Genomic DNA, 18821 nt, shown 5'->3' with positions numbered 1-18821 from the left:
TTTTTTTTCTGCTGACTAGGGAGTAGTGATTCAAACTCTACTCCTACAGTATGTAACAACAAATGTGCCTGTTAAAATGGGTTCCAAAGAGGAACAAAAACAAAAAATAACTGTGCCAATGTGCCAATTAGTGTTAGTGTTACTGGGCTCCCAAAAATTTTGTGCAATTATTTAATATAAATTGATCAGGGAAAGCCATTTTTACATGTAATTGCTCTTTCTTTGAAAGACAGCATCAACAGCGGCAGCAGCATCTGATCTGTGCTACTTTATACACTACAAAGACTGGGTGCATGGCCTTGACAGTCAGTATCAGTGTCCCCCGTTCACACAGCGGTGAAATAGGGTTACAGCTCAAAGACCCTCACGTCCCCAGGGGCTTCTCTGAGGTCAACACCGCTTCTGTCATTGACAGACAAGCTAAGTGGAGCTAAGAGCGCTCCTGGTCTAGAAAGAAGGAGAACCGAGGGAGCAGGAAAATCCCCAGATTAGGACATTCAAGAAAAAGAAAAAGTGCTCATAAAAGACTTTTTTAGCTCCTCTGTAATGTTTGACTGCTAATGTTTTGTACTTTTCCCTCAACATGTACTATAAAGTAATGTAATTAATTTAAATATCCACCTAGACCTGCCTTTTACATGAGTTTTGTTGAATATTTTAACGAAAGCTTACAGTTTGGATACATAGACACTGACAGAACAGGTTAATCAAAGCTTCACAGTGTGTGTCAGAATGTGGAGGAGGACAGGAGGAGGGAGGTGGTGGCAGCAGAGGAGGTTCAAATATAAAGGTCAACCTAATCTACCAAGATGGAGGGGGGCCAAGGGGTTGTTTTCTTTTTTTCGTTGATCAGCAAAATGCTCTGGTTTGACTGCGGCGTGAGTGTGTCTGTCTGTCTGTCTGTCTTTCTCTAAGTTGCACTTACTTGGGTCAAAATCAATAAAGAAAATGAAAACTTAGAGACTCAGACTTGCAGCATCATCAGAGTCATAAATATATTCTTTGTCCTGGCAAAAGCTATGGCTTGCTAACTGTTAAATTCCTTTTCATATTCCAAGTTCAAATTTGACAAAAGGAAAAATATAAAAGTGTTGTAATTGATGAACAATTAAATTGTCCAACTGACTAATTCAATTAGCTATCCAATTAGCTAAGAGTAGTTTTATTGGCATCTGTGTTCTGTTAAATGAAGGTTATCACCTCCTCTACAAAAACTCTATTATTACTCCTCAGGTCATTTATTTGCTGATTTGGGTTTTTATTCACTTGGCAAATGGAACATGATCCAGCTGAGGCATCTGAGAATGAGTGTGTTCAGTGTTTAACAATTTGGTCTGATGTATAAAGGATATTTGTGGTTGTGGTTAGTGGAAGTCTCCAGGGACAAAAGTCTGTCAGTAGTCTACGTTCACAAATGTGACCTCTGTGTGTGCGTGTCCATGCGTGTGGTCAGAAACAAGGCGCCAGTAAATCAAAATGTGGCAGAGACTGTCAGAATAGTGTTTTATTACAGGTCTATTTCTGGTACTTTCTGGTAACTTGGTACCCTAACAGTGAGGCGTAGTCTTCTCAGATTTTCTAAGCAGACAGAAAATCATCTTCCGTCGTCTGTCACTCAGATGCTATTATTTTGAAACTGGTTGTGAACCTTTGTTTTAGTGATTTTATTCTCAACACACTGTGTTTTACCCACCTGCAGGTCTTTAAAGTTTGGGAAGGGAATTCCAATGGTCACCACTGCTCTTGCATTGTCATCAGTAAAGTCCAGCCCTTCACTCACTTTACCCCTGCATACAGCAATCAACAAAGCACCATCTGAAACAAGAGGTGAGGAAACAGTCAGTTTGATACAAACCAATATACTTTTGGTTCATGCTTATAAAATTAATTTGTCATCTAAAGTAACAAAATACAAAAAACACATTTGTTTGCATTATTACAAATTAAAATGTAATGTAATTATTGGAATTTCTAATAAAAATACATAATATTGCAACCACCAAAATAATAAGTAAGGAATTAAAAATATCAATAAAGGTGGTAGTGTGAATTTGACAATTTGTTTCAAACAAACCAATATACTTTTGGTTCATGCTCATACAATTAATTTATCTAAAATAACAAAATACAAAAAAACACATTTGTTTGCATTAAAATGTAATAATTGGAATTTCTAATAAAAATATATAATATTGCAACCACCAACATAATGAAGGAATTAAAAATGTTAAAGGTGGTAGTTTCTGAGGTTTTGAGGTATAATGGTATACTGTAAATATGACAGTTTGTTTAATAAGGGTGTGCCCTGACAGCAGGGCAATGTTATAAAAACTCACTTCTTTCATTGGTGTATTTAATGGCATCATAGTAAGTCTGGAGAAGTTCATCAAAGTCTCCCTTGCTACCACCCCGGGGCTCAGTGATGACTATTTTTTTTTCTTCCAGTTTCTCCCAGAGACCAGTGTTGGCCCATCTTTCCCGGAGCTTGTCCAGCATCTGATTAAATCACAGGAAAACACCACAAAAATTACACACATTCATCTTGAGAAGAAATACTTTAAACATGTGAAAACAAATTAGAGGAAATACACCCAAGTGCAAAGTCTACATTTAACATTCCAAAGTTTTTGTTTCCTTTTAATTGGTATCACAGTGGTAAACACATTCTAAATGCAAAGCGTTTAATGACTGTTTTAACAGTGTTACTCTAAGACCACACATTTTCATACTCAACCCTGTCCCCTTGGTAAATGTAATAAAACACCCACAACAGCAACTGTCATGTCATCTAACAAAATGTACCAATTTTTATTTGTTTCCACTTAGCTGCTGTGTTTAAATCCCTCACAAAAATCACTTGAAAAAAAAAACAAAAGTTTCCCTCAAACTATATTCTTAAAAAGTCATGGGATCAAGAGATGCTTTACTGAGGTGGAAATGTATTGAAATTTAGTTCATCTAGTCAATAATAAATAAAACCATTGAAGTGTTTAATGGTTAATTTGTTTGATGTGCAGGGAATATTTATGAATAAAGATTATTTGTATTAAATATATATTAATTTTGAGAACCTCAGTATTTGCCTTTTTTCCATTTGTTAAGAATGACACATTTTTGATATTTCTTTTTGAACAGACCACGATATCATCAACAAGATACATACTGAACGGTGAATTTTCCGTAAATAAGAACATATATTTACCACAAAGAGAGAATGAGCAGTATTTAGCACATACGAGGGTACAACAAAATGTTAATAATTAATCGCTCTCTCTGGGCTTGGTAGGTGCAATGCTCAGGCTCTGCTGGTGGTGACACAGTAAAGTGGGCCAAACTGTTCTGCCAGTTGGGACAGGGTGAAGAAAGAACCAGATAAAAGCAGTGAACTGTGATCTTCCTCGCACTTTGGCAAATCCCCTCTCCTCACCCCCATCTCTAAGCTGCTCTACATCTGGCCTTTCTCTCTTTATCTGCTTCCCTGTGCCCCTGGTGTCAGTGAGCTGTGTGGCAACACATTGGAGCTTCTCTGGTGCCTCCTAAATTATGGAGGTGCTTGTGAGGCGACGACATTAATGAAACATGGATCTAGGAGCCACGTTTCGCAGTGGCGAGGGGAGACGTGTTGTTGCAATGTAAATTATTCAGTTCCCAAATATCACAGCGACCGTCACGCCAAGGCGGGTGGCAAGAAGCCACCTGCCACCTTCTGACCTACCACTCTTCCTTCATCTGTTCTACGAGCAGCCCTAGTGGTAATAACAAGGCAATTCTTCACCAACATTGTCCCCTGTCCAAAACAGACCAATCCATTTGATTTCTAAATCACTTTTAAATCAACAGGAGGCACTATTAAGGATAGGTGGTTCCTCTGGGGCTCAAACCCAGGACCCTGTGCATGTAAGGCAGACGTGTCAGGCAGTCGTGATAACCACTACAGCATGGAACCACAAAAACATTGCTTAATACACAGTATGATGATGGACAAGAGTGGAAAGACTCCAGTCTGAAGGTTACAGGTTTGATTCCACATTGGCCCCAATGCTAGGTTGGGTTGTGTCATGAAGAACTGTGATAACCACTACAGCATGGAACCACATGGAACCACAAAAACATATAGTCAAATCACTATATGGACAATGCTGTAGTGACACCTAAAGACCTTGTTTTGTCTACAGTTCAACATCATTCAACAACATCAGCCATGTTGCCATCCACAATAATCTTCTTTTGACTCTTCATGTCCAATCTATCTTAGCTTGCCTTTCTTAACATCTTTAACTGTAACACTACTGGACTTTTTCACCTTCCTTTAAAAACACTGTTAAGTTTTCCATTGGCTTTTGAAAGTCGTCCAGGTCATTTCTAACACTAGATTGAGTTTCAACTTAACTTCAGCCTCGTCAGACGGCAGTAAACCTAAAGTTTCCACTGTAAAAAAGTCTTATAAAACATCACCTCAGCTCTAAAAGACAGTCTCCCTCTGAGATAACAATACTGTTGGAGCTGTACATCTGCTGCTTCACTGGCACGAGCTGCTGAGGAGGCTGTTGCACTGCATTTGGCTTTGACTTTGATTTGACACAAGCTTTACTGAGTCCAGGCGCCAGCAGTGGCTGCATCTTCACACAGACAGTGAGGCGACGTCACCTAATGGCCTTTATCTCAATCTCCTTTAAAAGCATCTTGTGTCTGTGCCGTCTTGTCCTGCCATTTCAATAAAACCCACTTCTTTTTTTCTTTTTTTTAAATTACCCATCAGTCGTCCCTTTCCTGTGGAGCTCTGGTCCGTTCTTTTGGCGACTGGGACTAGACGGCAGCTCCTCCATGAATTTTAATGGGCATTAACTGAAGGGAGGTGGAAGTTAAAGTACTACAAAACCACAGCCCTGGTGCAGAAAAGTGTCTGTACTGGATGTGTGCAGGACTCTGATTATAGTTAAACTTTATTTAAGATACGATTTGGCATATACAGGAGCAAAGCATGTAAGGAAGGTCATTTCACTGGGGGGAGTGGAGGGGCTCCTTTGAGATCCATTTCCAAATTTTGACAGGTTGAAAAACATTTACTTTGTTAATGAAACTTGCACCTAAAGACTAGTGAGATGCTACAAAGACAGAAATAAGTATGCCAAAACCCTGACAGTCACTTTAGTGCAGTAATCATCAACAGGCACCCAGAGGGTCGCACAACAGGATTCCAAAACTGTGATGACTAAAGAGAAAATATTGTGTTGTTATATCATTTCATTTGTAAGACCCCCAAGGTGTCTTTCTAGAAAAAAATCTGGCCCTCTGATTGTTGAAGTTGTGGGCCCCTGATTCAGTGATACATGTCCCATTTAAGGTAGCGGGCTTACAGTTCAACATCATTCAAAAAAAATAAATAAATAAAATAAAAAATACTTCCTTTGATTTCCTGTATTACTTTAGCAAAGTCCTGGTAGCGCTAAAAAATTAAATGTCAGTGTACAGCAGTTTCTATTAGAAAAAAGCTCTGTTTGAGAGGATGATAGGTATCAATTCAACACACAGGGAAGTGAGACGCCCAGAGATGACCTACACGCGCACATTTCCACAATCAAACACACACACCAGAGCAGACGGGACTCGGCGGCACCAACAAGGCCTCCATGGGCTCCAATTAATACCCCAACCCCTCATTTTCCCCTCATCTCCTCATCTTTAAGAGTTGACTGCAGATTAAATATTAATGCATCAGCACAGAGAGAGAGACAGAGGACTCCTACAAGGCTATCAATAATAAGACAACATCCCACAGCTCATACTCGCTGCTCTGCTGGCATCACAGGCTGACAAAAGGAAGGTAAAATGAGAAATTATCCAGGTCCAGAGTCTAAGCTTTCCCTCACAGTTGGGATGGCATGTCATCAGCTGTTTGAGACCGCAACCTGATATCAAGGAAACAAGGAGTGGGGCGAAATCAAACCTGCTCATGATGTAGTGAAACAAGAGGAAAATTAGGGATGTACCACTTTGACAATGGCAAAAAACTAAATCAGCCAAGAGCAGTAAAATAAACAAATCTATATAAAAAAAAGTTTTGACCTCATATGACACTAAACTCTAGACTTCACCTTATATTATTATATTTTTGTAGTATATATCAATCAGTTACTAGCAAAAAAACAGAAAACATTAAATAAACCAATGGATCCCAAACAATTTCTGCAGTGAGTCACCCAACTCCCCCTCTTGAAAATATGCCTATCGTAAACCCCCACATCAACCTATTCACAGCTAATGGTTCAGCTCTCTGTCCTTCTATTAAAAACTGTAGTTTCTATTAAAAACTGCTATTCGGATTTAACAAATAACAAAATGTAGAAAAACATCAGTATCATATTTAAAAGATAAAAACAAAATCTGTGCAATTTTTCCACTAGGACAGAATTAAAGCAAGAGTTAATTTGCCTGGTTCCTTTACTTCACAGTTCTAGAAAGGGTAAAATAAAAAATGTTTAGAATTAAATGTATTAAAAATGATTTAAAGTTAATGTATTAGATATTTAAAAACAATATTTTTTTCGTTAACTACCATTAAAAAAATGAAGAAATCCCAGAGTATGATGACTAAAAAACTGCCAACGGAACAAAGTCCCGTGTTCGGTGCAGCGTGCCCAAAGACATGACGATAAACGAAATCCACTTGCCCTTTTGTAAGCTAATGTGACAAGTGAGCTGTAGTGTACATTAATTATTCATGGAGAAAAATGCATAACAAACAAAGGAGGACAAAGTGTCTGCGAGTGCACTCTCACAAGCGCCCTCATTAACTGAAAGAGGATACAGTTCTGTGCGGATGACGGAATTTACCAAAGAACCTGACAAGTGTCTCTATTGATTAGTGGTGATCCATTGTTACAGATGGCGCCGCTGTGTTTGCAGTGAGATCTGCTGGAATGCTGTCAGCTTTGGAGGAACTCTCTCGTCTGGACAAATGCGCTTTAGCAAAAGAGGCGATGGACACGACTTCAGTTTGTGGTCTCGAGCGCCTCCCAGTGGCCAGACAAAAATCTTTCAAAAAAGTTGTTCTTACAAAAGTTCTTACACGTTACACTAACACACTAGGTTATCTATTACTTGAAGTTTAACAGTAATCAACACAGCAATAGTAGGTCTTTGAGAGAAAAAACAGCAGATGCAGCATAATTCATGCTAAATAAAACTGCAGCAGCCAAACCCTTCAACCACTCAACTTGTATGATGCTACATCAACACTTCTTGTTTTCTACAATTACAGACATTTGACGATATCAGAATGTTCTTATACGAACTGAAAAAAAATGAATCAACTAATTATTATTTGTTTTGTGTGTGTAAGTACTACTTCTGTAAGTGCAGTTTTGCTCAGCATGTCAGCATAAACACATTACATCATTCTCCTTAACTTATACAGAAAGGCAAAAAATTAAATATTTAATTTAAATTATGAAATGTGTGGGTATCTGTAAAAAAAATATGGGCACCTTTTAATTGTTTTCCGTTTCCGTTGGACCGATGTCCTGAACAGTAGAAATGGCGCTTAACATACAAGGACTACACTCCCATGATGCAGTGAGTACACGCGTCAATATGCTAAGCGCTAAACCGGTTAGCGTACAGAAACAACCACAACACTTTATATCACCGACCAAATCAATTTATTTCAACAGCAAAGCGGACAGTGAGACACCCATTCGTGCAGATTCACCATTAAACCCCTAGCAGAACTTTACTACACATAGTAAAGTATAGTAAACATACTTACACTCGCACCGCTGCACTTCCTGGTCCGGCAGCATAAAGTGTCCCAATAGAAACACGATCCATGGGAGAGCACTGCTTTTATGTTCTATCTTAGGACAAGTTAAACTCGCGTTTGGTGTGGGGGGCAGGGGGGGAGTGTTTATCTGTTGTTATTATTATTTAAACATTTAGTGTGTCCTTTCATAATTACAGATGGGTGGAAATATGTGTAGTTAGTGGTTTTGTTACAAGGAATCATGTATATATTTTTGATTTTCCCATTATTTTTCTTCTTCAAATACTCCATTGTCAAACCTGTCATAATGAGCTCAACCATTTGGTATATAAAGGGTGAACTTTTTTTTTTGCTTTGACTCAGGTTGGTAGCAGACAGAAAACAAGTAGCATATTGCAGCAGCTTGTAGTGAGGCTGTATGAAGAAACTAATCTCAAGCTTGAGTCTTATTTACCTTATAAGATGGCAAAAAGCAGAGCACACCCTTGGAGACCACCTGGCAAATGTCCAGCAGCAGAGCTCCTACCTCATCCTGGAAGGCATAGGTTTCAGTATGTTGGAAGGTAGCACAAAGTTTTCTGCCTTGGGGTCCTGCACCAATTGTGCCAACCCAAACCTGAAGAAAGGATGTGACAATTGTTGGCCTGATATCATCATAACACTTCATACCGTACAAACATTTATAAATGTTAAGTAAAGTAAAGTAAATACAAACATCGCTTTTATTTAAGTGTCCGTTAAAGCCTTAAAAAACTCTAATGTTCAGGCTTTGGATGAGTCTTTTTTATATCAGGCAGTTGGATTCTGACACCTGCTGGACCGACATGGTACTGCGATACAAATAAAGGATGATACAGATAAGCAGATACTGCACCTGTTTCACCGACTTTGTTAAATCTGTAACTTTTCAGCGAAGTTTTAAGTTAGGTTTTGATTAATGTGTTCAATATTTTTAAAAGTAGTCACAGATCTTTGAAATAAACTGGTGGATTTTGCACAAACTACATGACAGCGGTGAGACCAAATGACATAAATCAGTAACCTGGGACTTGTTGATGACATGGTTGGCCTCTAGCTGGATGGAGAACTTAACCCCAAGTTCAGAGGAGAAGGAACCCATAGGAGACAGAGTTCCTGAAGTCAGAACAATGCTCTTCACTGATCCACTTAAGTCAGAGAAAGCCTGAGAAATTCATTAATTAAAACAAATATTTCACATTATCAGTATTTGTCTTTAGAGCATATATTTTTATGCTTTAAACCACACCACTACTCTGCAATCTTCAGTTTCTCACCACAGCTGGGTTGAGGCACCAGAAACTGAGTGTCAGCACTTCTGTTTTGACCCTGACGCTGTGCCGCTGTCTGTGACGAGGTCGCACAAAGAAGCCCTGAGAATCAGGCACATCTGCTGGGGCTTGATTGGTCCAGGCGTAGCTCTTCTGCAGAGCGACCCGGTAATCTTCAGCAAACCTACAAAGGACAAAGAGGTCAACAGCCCACTTCATTCTGCGTGTGAGCTACTGGCCGACTTGTTTACGCTGACTCTGACCTGCAGTTGTTACTGTACAGGAAATCCAGAACCATGAAGAGGTTTTTGAGGATGGTGGCAGAAGATGAGTGGATGGTTGGAACTGGGACCATATCTTCTCTGCCATTCACTAAAAGAGCACGCTCCTCTTTCTCAAGCACTGTTGCCAGGCTGTCCTGTTGCATGGATTCATAGCAGAGAAAAACAACACACTCTTGTGTTTAAAACAACAGAAGTAAACTCTGTGTTTTACCTAAAATTACTCCAAAAGCATCAGTGCAGATAGTATGCTCAGTGCTTCTATAAGATTGCACTCTTTCAGTCTAATCAGCCACTGCTCAGCAATGCAGATGGTGGTTATACTGCTGTTTATAATCACATTTTAAATACTTCAGCTTTTCCATGTTGTTTTGTCTAATTTTCTATATATATTTCCCATGACTGGAAAAGTGGTTATTCATTTTCCAGCTAAAATAATAGAAACAGGGAGAGAGATGTCACTTGACATCAGCTGAATATAAATAAATTCAAATTAAATTTAAAAAAAGAGATGTGTGATGTACCTTTAGAAGAGCAAAGGTGTCTGCAGTGATGCCCAGACTGTGAAAGATGACCAGGATGTCCTTCCCATTCCAGACTTTACTTGCAGCCTCGTATCCCCTCTCACACATCAGGCTGCGACTCTCTTGGATCCAGCTACACAGAGAAGTCACAGTGGAGTAAATACCTACTGCACTGCTGCCGTTAGAAGCTTCAATATGCACAAGAGAATTTCTTAAACTCTAAATAAGACTGACTTGGTAAGACTGTAGCAGAAGTCCCTGAGGAGTTCATGTTTGGATTTTCGGATGTTGTTTTTGATCATGCCCTCCAGCTCATCCCTGCACAACAGCAGACTGTTATGGTCCAGTGTGTAGCTGGCACTCTCTCTTGCACAGTCCTCGATGTTGTGAGCCTCATCCAGAACCAGGATCTGTCCGGTCAGGTCGATTTCCATCTGGTCCAAACAAACAGCAAACCAAATATGAGGAAAGGAAAAGCAGTAGTTTACATATCACCTGTTGATGCAACAGTTTTTTCTTCAACTTGCTCTTTCAACTGTTGTTTACTCACACTTTCTCTGATCATTGGATCGAGTAGGTAATTATATGGGCAGAAGACAATTAAGGCACCCTGTCTCAGTTCGCGGGCAGCGTAGTAAGAACATGAGCGGAGCTGTTTGCCCAGTGACACCAGGTCCTCAATATCCCAGGCCATGTTTAGTCCGTGCACATTCTGTAGTGTGTGCTGGTCTCGCATCTTCTGAACATTATGGTAGTATCGGCAGGACCTTCCCTGTAAAATATTCAGTTAAAAAGATAATTATGAATATAAATTGTAACAAACAAAATAGTACAAAATAAAATTCAAGATAAACTTAACAACACTGCAGCTAGCACAGTATTGACTAAAATCCAGTTATACCCTTGCATGTGTTTGTGAACAAAACACATCTACCTGCTGTTATTTGTCTGTTCTGTTCCAGCAATACATGGGAAAAAGATTTTTTTTTTTTTTTAGATTTAGGAATGTCTATTAATCATGATTAATTGTGATTAATCAAGCAATTTATATAAATATATAAATAAGATTAAAATTGTATCTAATCTGTTTTATACCAATGCTGGTGTATTTTATGTCTTCATTGGTCGCGTGGCTGTACTTATTTATGTATATGGTCTATTCATAAAGTCCTCCGCTAAATTGGCATTGGCCCCACACTTACTTCAATATATTTGTTGATATAGTTGAGAGACTGAATTTCCCTTTTATCAAAGTTGACAGCGTGTTTTAAAGGTGGCCGGGATCAGGTGTTCCCTCTATTGTGGTAGTTTACATGTGCTGACACTCATACAGTGAATGAAGACATGTAAAGAAAAGTAGCATCTCATGTACCCAAGGCCAATTATTCTGTCAGCAGAGGTGCCTGCTCCAGATGCCCCACCCCCTCGTCTTTATGACTCCAACAGCTTGGGGTGACGCTGTCACACAAATACAGTGCACCAGTGGATTCATGTAACCTCCCGAGACTTGAAGGATCTGTGGATTAAGTACTTCCCAAGAAACTGTGTTATACTTATTAACTTTTCAGACACTGAACTGAAAAGTTCTTTGCCCTGAGTCAGAGAGAATATTGGAGAATAAAAACTAGTGAAGCGACAGTTCACTAACGCTAGTCTTGGCCTGTTAAAAAAAGAAGGAAGATGTTTTGACAAAAGACGCCATTAGCTTATCATTGTGTGCTTTTGTGTGTGAACCGCTTTGTGCCTGTACAGCATGGTAACCTCATACTGAGGAGACCGGGCCTCGGGGCGGTGAAGGCACACGGAGAATCATTGACACCCACTCCACAGAACGATCAGAAGTGGGCAGACTACTTCATATGACAAAGTCAGACACGAACATCTCCAGTGACAGCTTAATTGCACTCATTACAGTAGGCGCCTCAACCTTAGGACAGTGTGAGAGGTAACAAGTGTCTCATGTTGCTCGCTTAATACTTCGTGACATTTCGCTGTGTTAAAAAGACCCTGCTGCACCAAATGAGGACATTGTAGCAGGATAATCACTGCTCCCAGGCTACATCATTCAAAGTTTTGTCTCCTGGTGCTGTAGTCACCTGATCGTCTGTTTTACAAGTTTGCAGCAAAGGTCAGTTGAACAAATGGGTGTCGTGTGGTCAAGTATCAGCATGTGATTTTCATATTTTAGATAGTTTTTACAGGCAGAAATGAAGCATATGTCATCTGTGAACTATAGATTACAGAAAACAAGTGATGTTTAAAAAAAACGGTATCTTAGTCTTTTCATTTCAGTAAATGGGGTTTGGAGCACTAGAAGTATGAGGTCCAACCACTGTCATCAAAAAACATGCTCAGCTTCAGCTGCTGAAACAGTTCTCTCACTGCTAAAAACTCTAAAGTCACTTAACTATTATATGTTATTCATAATTCATACATGCGCTGGTGTTTTCGGTGTGCGTGTGGTTCCTTACGTCCTTAGCCTCCAGCAGGTCCTTGCAGCGCTCGTTGCGATTGGAATGTGGCGCCACCTCTGGGTGGATACAGGTGTGATCTCTGCTGGATAAGATGGTCATTGGCACGTTAGAGTACCGGGTGCGTTTGAGCTCGTGAGTGATCTGTGTTATCTGCTTATGCGTTCGAGTGCCAAAAAAAATCTTGGGGATTTTCTTTTTGGCATCTTTATCCTTTTCCTTTGGTGTTTCTTTGGCTGAAGCACATGGGCACTTGGAGCAGAGTTCTGGCACCTGGGTGGAAAAAAGAAAATGTCAAGTTCAATCTCTACATTGATCACTTTTACATTTAATCATGTACATTCTTTTTTTTCTTGACAGTCCATATATTAAACTTACTGTCTTCTCCCTACACTAGCTGACCTTTACAACGCCTGACAGGTGATAGTCTACTATTGTGAAGGCTGGGAAAAATTTAGCTTTTTCATAATTGTCTCTCCAGTGAGGTGGTGGATTCTCTTTGTGTTGTCGGCAACATATGTGAAACTGATCCTCCTTAAGTTGTGAGCTCTTTTAAGTTTTGACCACCAAGAGCCCCCGATAAGAGCCCCCCATAAGGGCCCCCCATACATCATCTCATCACAGGCTTCTCAGAGGTTCAACAAATATCAACAAAAGGAACCGTTTCCAGAAGCAGTATGTGAGTTATTTCATTGATTAGAACTGATGTAATTTCAGTGTATACAGAAACACCATACAGCACTAGTTGGTGTTTAAAGTCAATCTGAATAAATTAGATTTGCACAGATTTTTTTAAACAAAAATATTTTAATTTAATTAAATAATTCACTTGAAATTTTTAAAACTTGTTATGAGTGAAGTCAGTTATAGTCTAAGAGCAGTGACACAGTTTACCTCTGGTTCAATAATGGATAACCATTTCATAGGAATTAATTACTTTCAGGTTTTCCACTTTATCATAAATACCATCATTAATACCAAATACAGTTCTCATTTAGGTGGATTTGACACAAAGGAACCACTGCATTACTGTCATTACGAACTCACACTGATAAACCATGAAGTCTTTATATAATAATGTACAAGAGAAAAGAAAACACGAGGGAGTTAAAGTGAACGAGAATGTCGATGCAGAAGATGATCAGACTGTATCAGGTGGCACTGTCTGTCAACAGCTGTAAAAAGAGGAATGTTAAGGTAGAGCTGCAGTGCATGAAGGACTCATTACAAAGATAAATGCATGATGAAAGTTCAGTGGAGCAAAAACCAAAAGTTGAACAGGACCCAGTCTCCAGACACAGAGGTTAGTCTTCTTTCACCATACTAACTAAAATTCTGTGAGTGCAAGTGTTAGAAGGCTACAGTGGTACAGTGGTGGGTCAATGTGACTCTGGAAGTGTTTGGGTGATTGGTAAACAACACAGTTGAATACAAATAGCAATGACAAAGTGGTAAAATAATTAACTTTTATCTCTTAAGTCTTATAAAAAAAAAGTGGTAAAATAATTAACTTTTATCTAAGTCTTATAAAAATTGTTAATTTACAGTTATGCATTTAGCAAAGCGACTTACATGAGGAGGACTAAGTAAAGCAGACATGAAAACCACCCAATGTGGAACCACATAAATAAAATAAATAATAAAAATAAATCCTGCCATAACACTGTTAGGATTGAGTTCAGCCCCCTAAAAACCAGAGGAGGATTAGCAAAAGAAGATAAATTAATGAGGCTGATTTGCAAATTTTCATTTTTTCCAGTCTTCAAACCCACAAAAAAAATCTGCCTTACTCTTAAACTTTTATAAATGTAACCTCTTTTTAAATAACTGAAATTCTAATATAGTTTTTAGCACATCTTAATTGCATGAATGGTTGGCCATCAGAATGACTGGTATGTGTTGACATGGTATAGGACATACAATGGGGATCTGGAGGCAGGACTCTTAACGACGGACGTGCAGCTCATGTAACCCATCAGCCCTGATTTTTCAAGCATGTTTTCCCATCAAAAATTACATTGTGTGGTGGAGCAGGAGAGATCCTTCTAAAGAGCCATCTCTCAGAGTTAAGAGGGATAACGAGCCCTGAGTCCATGTGAAAAATAAACAGAGGCGCTGCAGGGCCCCAACACCAGTTCAAGTTACCTTTCTCCTCTGGAACAGTTACGCTTCACAGCCTGGGCCCTGGGCCCGATCACCTTACCTACTGCTGCCACGTTAAATAGGGCCATCCAAATATCCTGCTCCAAGATGGCCAATAATTACTTATTCATTGGCAGGGGGGGGGAAGGAGGGGAAGGCAGGGACAGAGTAGAAGGTCCGGGCTGATGAATAGAGGCCCTTGTCAAAAGCTCCAGCAGGAAACAGCTGACACAAGAGTATCCTCTTACATACCTGACTCCCGAGATGCCAGGACAACGAGGTTTCAAGCTTGGCCCCGCAGCCCAGTGCAGACACTCCATAGAAAGGAATGCAGATAACTGGCAAAAGAGGCAAACAGGACACCAGCTCTGCCCGCACACAAGAACAGAACAGTCCTTTAAGAGCAGGGCAATTTTCTCCAGTGTTGCTCTGGGCCATCAAGAGAAAAGCTGTGCCTTTGTTTTGTCCACCAGCTTTCTTTTTTTGTAAGCAAAGAGAGTTGATATTAAATTTGGGTGAAACTGAAATCGGAAGTAAGGTTTTTTAAAGCCACGTTTCTTACTTTACACTGTGTTAAATAAATACAGATACTTTTTTTTAACTTATTCTGGGTGTGATACGCATTTGATCATATACACACACACAAACACACCCAGGTGTGAGTGCATGCAGCGCCTTGAATTGACGGAACAGAGGTCAGCGGTGTTACCGAACACCTCAGAATATTCACAGGTAGGCTTCTGTTGCCGCTCTCCCTGCCAACACCTGATAGATGGAAATCTCACACTCCAGGGGGCCAGTCAGAGGGCACCAAGGGGCCGCAGGCAGCGGATCACTTAGGTATCACTGGCGCCTCTTGCTGGACAACAATTTGCTCCTCATTCCACAGCTTTCAAGGGCTAGGAATTCATTCCAATAAGGGTGTGCTTCAATAGCCAATACCGCAGAAGACATGACACCAAACACCCCCCCTCGCGCCCCTCTTCCTAATATGACCACACTGCACAGGGAAGGACCGTGGCAAATATCTGCCCTCCAAAGCACCTGTTTATCCCTCAGGCACAGTAACCAGCGGGTGAACCCCATTCAATATTTATCCCTGTGGCTTTCACAGATCAGCAGCCCAGGCGAGGCAAACCTTCTTAATTAAAACTGGAGCTTGCTTCAAAGGACCCCATTCAGGCCGTCAGTCAGCACTCACAGGACAAAGGAGCCTGGGTTATGTAGCCGCAGAGAAACCAGAGACGGATGCGCTTTTTCGACTTCACTTTCCCTCCGCCTCCTCTTTTTCCACCTCCCGTCATCCACAGGTCTAAATCCGAGCCACACACCTGTGGCAGGTTTAGAGAAAGTTGTGAGAGTCGCTGCTGCGAGCGTCACTTCGGCAATTAATGCTTGAGCACATCTCTGATAACAGCTGACCTGTTGGTCACTGACTGCACACTTTAAGCAGCAACGATACTTAAAACTACTTTAAAATATAGACTCCATGATGCCCATGTGCTGACTACATGTATATGTTGTCAGTGACAGAAAGTTTTACTTTTTATAAACACCTTGTATATATTCATACCAGATACAAACACAAAAACAATTTCTCATTCATTGTCTCAGTGCAGCGTATGTGTCCAGGGCCACAGTGAGAGCTGGCGTGTTTGAGGTTAAAACTGTTAGAGAAGCATACTGAAACTTCAGACATGTCATCAACTAAGCTGCAATTAAAGTCAATAAAACTAAGTAGTTTCCTTCAGGAGAGTAAATCAAATTCAACTTTTAGAGTCAAATATTTGCATTAACAAATAAATTAGTATTTTCTCAAACTATCAAATTGTATTTTATTTACAAATTGCGTGAATGTCTATCTAGAAAAGCTTTTCTACTGTACTTATATATTATATATAATAATATAGATTTGTGACTCACAGATACAAATGTTATTACTTGAACTACAGGACTACATAAATGGCACCTCAACTAGTTGAGAATTGAAAAATAAAAAGTTGGTTAATTTAAATAAAAAAATGACCAACTGCTTAAAGGAAAATATATAGAAAAATTAAAATGAAATTTCTGTTGTTAAACCTGCAGAAAATGTTGTGGTTTGTTGTTTGGTCAGTCAATAAGAGAATGAATGTAATGCTTACAGTATTTTTTCACCACCTTTATATTATTTAAATAGGGTATTTCCACAGCCACTGCCAGACCTCAGTAAATGGAAAAACAAAAACACGGACAATAGTGCCCCCATGTGGAGAAAAAATAAAACGACAAGTGTAATAGTATGTGTGTGATGTGTACTCACAGTATATGATGACGACAAATGGGCTGCTGCGGGGCTGTTCGGTCCTGTCGCCCACTTCTGGTTCTGCCACACGTTTCCTGCCGGTACCTCGTCATCATCATCAATGAAATTCACTCCCTTTTCTTCACGCTTCCTTTTTCGGCTCTGAGAAACAGATACATTTATGTTTTCTCTTCAAAGCTGTCTGTTTATGATTTATGTGCTTGCATCATCATTTTTTCAGTGTCCATTCAGTCCATATACTGTTGTGTTGAGGATCACAGCAGATGTAAAAAAGTAGCCAAACAGAAGGAAAACCCTGAAGAATAGTAATCACACTGTGATGATTAGTAGGGATGTAATGATGCATTGTGAATAGATTAAAAATCAATACAAATGCATGAAATAAAAATGAATGAACCTTGACTGTGTTTTAATTTGAAATATATATATGAAAAACATACTAACATTCATTCAGCATTATACATGGTACAGTACAGCATGCGATATTATCCGCCCATTTAATTCTTAAATTGGACAATAACTTTGCAAGAACATGAAATCATTCAAATATTCTGTCAAATTTAAAAAGAAGCAAATTCACTATTAGTACATTGGTAACTACCTTGTTTTCAGCAACACTGGTGTGTTTCCTGTCTGGCTGGAAGTCATCATCCTCTTCAACAGACATCAATGACATCTTCAACTTCTCCGACAGCCGGGAGGCTAAGCTCTGTTTCTTAGAAGTCGGCTCCACATGTGACAATTCTAAAATGATACCAACAATATAAGGATTACAGCAGGGCATTATGGCCTTAACGCATACACAACAAAGGTACAAACTGCCAGGTATGCTTTAGTTTCACTAACTGTATCAACCAAATAAAGATTGAGACCAACACTGGAGTCGCAGATTACAAATAACTTAAAAAACTTATAAAATAGTGACTGTCCAATAAAGTTCATATTTTTGTATGTTTGTATTATTTTTTACTGCATATGTCTGCAATCACTGAAACATAGAAATCCCTGGCTCTATATCGGGCAACATATGGAACTTAAAGATGTAAGAGCTCAAACATCTGGGTTTGTCTTCATCAAAAATGGTTAACCAATGCAATGAGATTTTATATTTAGAACTCAAATCATTATATTTTCCTCTTAAAAATGGTATCACGGATTAATGAAGCACTAGAAGAACCTTACCTTGATCAGATGATGAATGCAGCTTTGCAGGTGTTTTGCTCTGCTCTTCACATGTTGACTCAGTAAGGTCAACTATTCCAGGTTTGGCGGGTGCTGCTCCTCTAACTTGGCTGTGGCACACACACTGGCATGGAGGGCCACCGTCCGCCTTCTTACACACTTCAGGGATTTTATTCGACTGGCCCTTGTTGTTAACTTGGCTTCCTCCTTCCTGGATTTTAGCTGTCAACACAAAGTCAAACACTTATATAACCTAAACTGACTTTTTAGTCTGTATATAGAGAAAGAATAAGATTTTTAGGCAAGATTTGAAGAAGAACAATGAGGAAACATAAGAACGTAATGATAACTAATATAATGTGATTAATTCACAACTTAACATACTAAACAAGTAACTGAAATATTTACACTTTTACAATCAGAAAGAATTTGCAATACAATATTAGTATAATGATTAAACTCAGAAAGGTCTGTTAATGCACACATGACGCAATAATTCTGTGAACAGAAGAATTTTCTCACACTTACTGATGTGAGCTTGCTGCCAAGCCAGAGCGGAACACAACAAGGCTAAGCTTTTCCCACTTCCTGTGGGACTCTCCAGCAAACAGTGCTGCTCGTAGTTCAGCCCTCGTACAATCTGAAGAGAAGGTACAAACAATTGTCAGCACATACCATTTCAGCCTAACATACACGGGTACAGTATATGATAATAAGTGGTTTGGTTTCTGGAGTGGTACAGGTCTACTCACTGAATTCATCATGGCCAGTTGTGATGGATAAGCCTTACAGGGGAAGTGGATCTTCACCCCTCCGATGGTGTACTCCACAGATGAATTAGCCATTTTCTCTGCTACACAGAAAG

General features: G+C 39.5%; 1 protein-coding gene across 5 annotated transcripts in view; it reads right to left on the bottom strand.

Moving 5' to 3' along the window:
- brip1 (BRCA1 interacting helicase 1) overlaps window positions 1-18821 on the bottom strand; it is a 64044-nt gene that overhangs the window by 44821 nt on the left and 402 nt on the right. For 3 of the 5 annotated variants that reach the window (XM_008308679.3, XM_025055018.1, XM_008308684.3), the window contains exons 2-16: window positions 18709-18809; window positions 18479-18596; window positions 17957-18178; window positions 17376-17518; window positions 16772-16915; window positions 12328-12600; window positions 10407-10628; window positions 10091-10290; window positions 9857-9989; window positions 9315-9469; window positions 9058-9235; window positions 8805-8945; window positions 8217-8378; window positions 2337-2496; window positions 1694-1815 (exon numbers count right to left, since the gene is read on the bottom strand). In XM_008308679.3, coding sequence (XP_008306901.1) covers window positions 1694-1815; window positions 2337-2496; window positions 8217-8378; window positions 8805-8945; window positions 9058-9235; window positions 9315-9469; window positions 9857-9989; window positions 10091-10290; window positions 10407-10628; window positions 12328-12600; window positions 16772-16915; window positions 17376-17518; window positions 17957-18178; window positions 18479-18596; window positions 18709-18801 — 2466 coding nt within the window. In that variant the 5' untranslated portion in view covers window positions 18802-18809. The remainder of the gene's footprint in view (window positions 1-1693; window positions 1816-2336; window positions 2497-8216; window positions 8379-8804; window positions 8946-9057; window positions 9236-9314; window positions 9470-9856; window positions 9990-10090; window positions 10291-10406; window positions 10629-12327; window positions 12601-16771; window positions 16916-17375; window positions 17519-17956; window positions 18179-18478; window positions 18597-18708; window positions 18810-18821) is intronic. The other 2 variants (XM_008308681.3, XM_025055019.1) reach the window with 2 other exon arrangements.

This window comes from Cynoglossus semilaevis, chromosome 4, assembly GCF_000523025.1.
Source record: "Cynoglossus semilaevis isolate Cse_v1.0 chromosome 4, Cse_v1.0, whole genome shotgun sequence".
Lineage (NCBI taxonomy): Eukaryota > Metazoa > Chordata > Actinopteri > Pleuronectiformes > Cynoglossidae > Cynoglossus > Cynoglossus semilaevis.
This window is presented reverse-complemented; position numbering and strand designations above follow the sequence as displayed.